The sequence below is a fragment of the Festucalex cinctus genome, chromosome 10, assembly GCF_051991245.1.
Source record: "Festucalex cinctus isolate MCC-2025b chromosome 10, RoL_Fcin_1.0, whole genome shotgun sequence".
Taxonomy (NCBI): domain Eukaryota; kingdom Metazoa; phylum Chordata; class Actinopteri; order Syngnathiformes; family Syngnathidae; genus Festucalex; species Festucalex cinctus.
The window spans coordinates 27,588,884-27,592,619 of record NC_135420.1 but is presented as its reverse complement, the minus strand read 5'-3'; the positions used below and the strand labels follow the sequence as shown (position 1 = coordinate 27,592,619).

Below are 3,736 nucleotides of genomic sequence, written 5' to 3'. Positions count from 1 at the left end.
CAGCGTTTTTATCTTAAAAGGAAAAACATGAGTTAACTAAACGACTCTACATCACCTAAAAACCACAAAAAACAAAATCGTATTTACAATGTACACAATTTATTTGAAAACTACCAACAATCTGAGCTACTTGCTTTCAGCTTCGTCACTTCTTTGCCTGGCCTTCAATTAGATCTTTAGCCTCGTTAATCTTTGCCGCAAGGTAAGGCGAGCCACCTGCAAGAACAAGAATATTGTGTGACATTTACAGGTGAACTTAAGACGCTTTCCTGGAAACGAGCTTTCCACCGACCTCTGTCCGGATGGTTTAGTATCATCAGTTTTCTGTGGGCTTCTCGGATCTTATTCCAACTGGCAGTGGGACTGAAAAACATGATAGTCATTACTAGGTATTAACTCCAACCCCCCAAACCTTCAACGAATTAACATACCTGACACCTAAAACCAATGCAGCTTCTCTGTTAGTCATCTTTGGCTCGAAACCACCTCGGTAGTAACCACCTCCGAAGGCCTACAAAATATCATCTAATCGAGTTAAACACGTTTCCAAGTAATAAACCTTAGTTCAGGGCTGGGCAAACGCGGAGTCCTGCAAGTTTCGGTTGCTTCCCTTCTCCAACACAGCTGATATATGATCAGCTCATTAGCAAGCTCTGTTGATTGGAATCAGCTTGTGTTGCAAGAGGGGAAACCTGCAGGACTTCGGCCGTTGACGCCCGTCGCTGTTTCGCGAATTTTGCTGTACTTTATCGACACCAAAACAGAACTTTTGAGATTCTCACGTTCTTGGGGAAGCTCTGTAGGGCCTGCTTCACTTGGGGCTCCATCTGCTTCATGGCCTGCATGACATAGCGACCTGGGTGACGGAGTGAAGAAGACCATACCAGGGTAGGGAACATAAAGGGACAAACTAAAGGACTTGACAAGAGTTCACCACTCCAGTACTTGCCTGCAAATCCTGCTGCAGCCAAAACTAGCCCCGCTGCTACCACGGAACTGGCCTGTGCACACACCGGACAGCAGGTAAGAATCACGACAAACAAACTAGGAAATGTCAATACATGGAAACGAATTCTCAAAACGTAATTACATCAACAACAAAAGCAAAAAAAATAGTTTAGTCGACGGTAGAAGTCATCGAAACGTCACGTAGAATAGCTTGTTTTGCACACTCGACTAGAGCTAACGTTAGCCTAGCCGGCTCGTCTAAACATTTCGTGACGTTACATCGTTTTTTTCTTCTTCTTTTTGTCCTATGGAGTGGTACAAAGTGATACTTGCCATAGCTCTGAGTTATGTTTTGTTACAACCCGAAGAGGGGAACAACTTTTGACCTCATGTTTTGTGGCGTCCCTTTGTTTGTGTCGGAAATCGTGAGAAATTGTCGTAAAAAGCCGGCAAAAAAGATTAGCGATACTTTCATAAAAAAAAAAAAAAATCATTAAGAATGAAGAATCATTTATTTAAAACAAACGTATTGCATGGTAGACTTACTAATTCTATGAATAAGAATTAGCAAAACCTGTCATAATAGATTGAGATTGCCAAACATTTATTTAGAATTAATTTTTGTATTTTTAGCTAATCATAGTTGTTACTGACATCACTGTACACTACGAATTATGAACGTTAAATTCACAACTGACAGTTGCCAATAGAAAAAAAAAATATTTCTATTTTGTGGCAGTGAAGTGCTTGGCCTTAAAGCAACACTAAGGAACTTTCATTTTACGTTGATTATGGCGGTTCCATGTGGACGAAAGCGGAATTGTTTTGTCTGAAAGAATGGACAATTGTGTCGTTTTTTTTTTTTTTTTTTTTTTTTTTAAAAGCTCATGCCAGGGAGTGAAATGTGGGCCCATGTTGATCATTGATTGTCCTTTCACCTGGGATAGCTTCCCTTTTTTTTTCTCTCTCTCTTTTTTGTCTTCTCATGCAAAACTTTTCAGTTGCTTTGTAGCTTTCGCCAGGAAAGCAGTAATCGTGCGTCGACATTCAAATTGACTTCCGTCATTGTAACGAATGGGCAAAGGGGGAAGTGATGTATGCCATAAAGATTCAGCACATTTGTAGATAAACACAATGTGTCTGTCTGGCTATCCAGTCATATATAAGATCAGTGGTCTGCAAAAAGTCACTTGGAGTTCAGATGTTAAAAAATAAAACCTCTGAAAAACAGAATTTGGTGCACTGTTTTTTTGGTAGATTTTTTTTATTTATTTTTTTTGAATAATTGTTTTTTTCGCTTTTTTGAATGAATTTTTTTCTGTTTTATATATATATATATATATATATATATATATATATGTATATATACTTTTTCCTCCTCTTTTCGGAATATCCCCCCGGTTTTTCAGAATTTATTTATGACAGAAAAAATATTCAGTCAAACAGAAAAAAAATATTTAAAAAACAAAACAGAAAAAAAACTTTAAAAACAAAACAAAAATTAGTCTGAAAAACAGTTGTTTTTTTTTCTTCGTAATAATCTGCATAATGACCCCCCCCCCCCCCCCCAAAAAAAAAATGTTTTTTTCCCTAAAGCAGACGCAGTATAGAAATTGTCAATTGTAGTGGATCACTTTCCCATAGCAGCCATTTCTCAGCAGCGTGAGCCTTGCGATGCTTACTTAACCCTGCAGCCAAACTCTGCCAAGTCGTCCCAATCAGCCGGCAGCACAGACGGCGTTTTCAAATCGGATTTAAAAAGCCAACTGTGTGGAGAAATGAAAAGTTTTTGCCCTCTTAAATCATATGGAATGACAGCGCCGCTTGCATGCAATATGCAGGGCCAGCCAGTGGCAAGCACAAAAAAAAAAAAAAAAAAGCCCACAGGAAGCTGCTATTTCTGCGTGTTTTATGAACCCAACCAAGCAATTTCATTCTTTTGTTCGCTGGAGTTCTACTTCATTGATTAACAAAAGCGGGGATATATATATTTTTTTTTTCCACAGCCCCTTTTGAAAAGCCTGAAATGTCAAGCCTTTTAAAGGAGATTATTCTGCCTGCGCGCAATGAATAGAGCCCAGAGTAACCTTTTGTCTACAATTAAATATTCCAGCATAAATATAAAAAGGAAAATCAGAGATGAGGGGGACGATTGAGTCAGGAGAGATTGGAGAGGTAGATCCTTCTGTCAGATAAGCGGACGAGAGCCGAGCTCTAATTAGATATGCCGAGGCAAGCCTGTGCGGCGTTGCAGTCGCTCTCCACGGCACGCCGAGAGAGGACGAAAGGGAAGGAAAAACTATCAGCAAAAGAATCTTGCTCATCTGTCCGTCCGTCCGTCCGCCATCTTCCTCTGGGCATCCGCAAAGGTATTTGCAGGCTTGCTTTTGTTTTCGAAATGTTTGTTTGTTTGTGTGTTTTGCCGCCGCCGGAGAGAGACGGAAAGCGGGAAAAAAAAAAAGGCGGCAATGCCTTCCGGGAATGGCGTCAATAGAGCTTGAAAAAAGAAGTTGACTGACTGTTTAAGGATTCAAAGGAAGTGATTAGGAATGACAATGAGCAACTTTAGGGACCGTCGTCAGGGTAAACTGTTAAGCGCTGATGCGTGCAATGCTGCCATTTTGATGATGTTTTGTGAGATGCTGTTTGACAAGTATGGATGAAAAGTTGTTGTTTTTTCCTTCCCTCCATTAGCTGGTCAGAACTTTTTGAGAGTTAGTGAGATGGCCACCAGAAACTTCTTCTTGTATGATTCATTTACATTTGGAGACATTTTTTATTTTTTATT

At 39.7% G+C, this 3,736-nt stretch overlaps 2 protein-coding genes across 12 annotated transcripts in view; one reads left to right on the top strand and one right to left on the bottom strand.

The window, feature by feature from the left end:
* Positions 1–77: 77 nt before the first annotated feature.
* dnajc19 (DnaJ (Hsp40) homolog, subfamily C, member 19) lies at positions 78–1,397 on the bottom strand. 3 transcript variants are annotated; one of them, XM_077533627.1, is made up of 6 exons: positions 1,282–1,397; positions 950–1,001; positions 783–856; positions 432–511; positions 293–363; positions 78–216 (listed from the first exon to the last, which is right to left on the bottom strand). In XM_077533627.1, exons 1-6 carry the CDS (start codon positions 1,282–1,284, stop codon positions 146–148), a joined length of 351 nt encoding a protein of 116 aa, XP_077389753.1. In that variant the 5' UTR covers positions 1,285–1,397; the 3' UTR covers positions 78–145. The 3 variants fall into 3 exon arrangements, with proteins under 3 accessions (XP_077389753.1, XP_077389754.1, XP_077389755.1); XM_077533628.1 differs by having other exon boundaries at positions 293–351; XM_077533629.1 differs by having other exon boundaries at positions 783–839; positions 1,282–1,389.
* LOC144026704 (uncharacterized) overlaps positions 577–3,736 on the top strand; it is a 145,685-nt gene continuing 142,525 nt past the window's right edge. For 2 of the 9 annotated variants that reach the window (XR_013285274.1, XR_013285275.1), the window contains exon 1: positions 578–1,023. The gene's annotated coding sequence lies outside the window, so the exon portion shown is untranslated. Of the gene's footprint in view, positions 1,024–3,088; positions 3,318–3,736 lie in introns of those variants that run through there. The other 7 variants (XR_013285271.1, XR_013285281.1, XR_013285280.1 and 4 more) reach the window with 7 other exon arrangements.

Excerpts from the sequence above, each read along its gene's own strand:
- dnajc19 (XM_077533627.1), bottom strand. Across the intron at positions 857-949 it reads GGCTGCAGCAGGATTTGCAG|GTCGCTATGTCATGCAGGCC; the intron begins GCAAGTACTGGA and ends TCCGTCACCCAG. Across the intron at positions 217-292 it reads ACTAAACCATCCGGACAGAG|GTGGCTCGCCTTACCTTGCG; the intron begins GTCGGTGGAAAG and ends TTGTTCTTGCAG.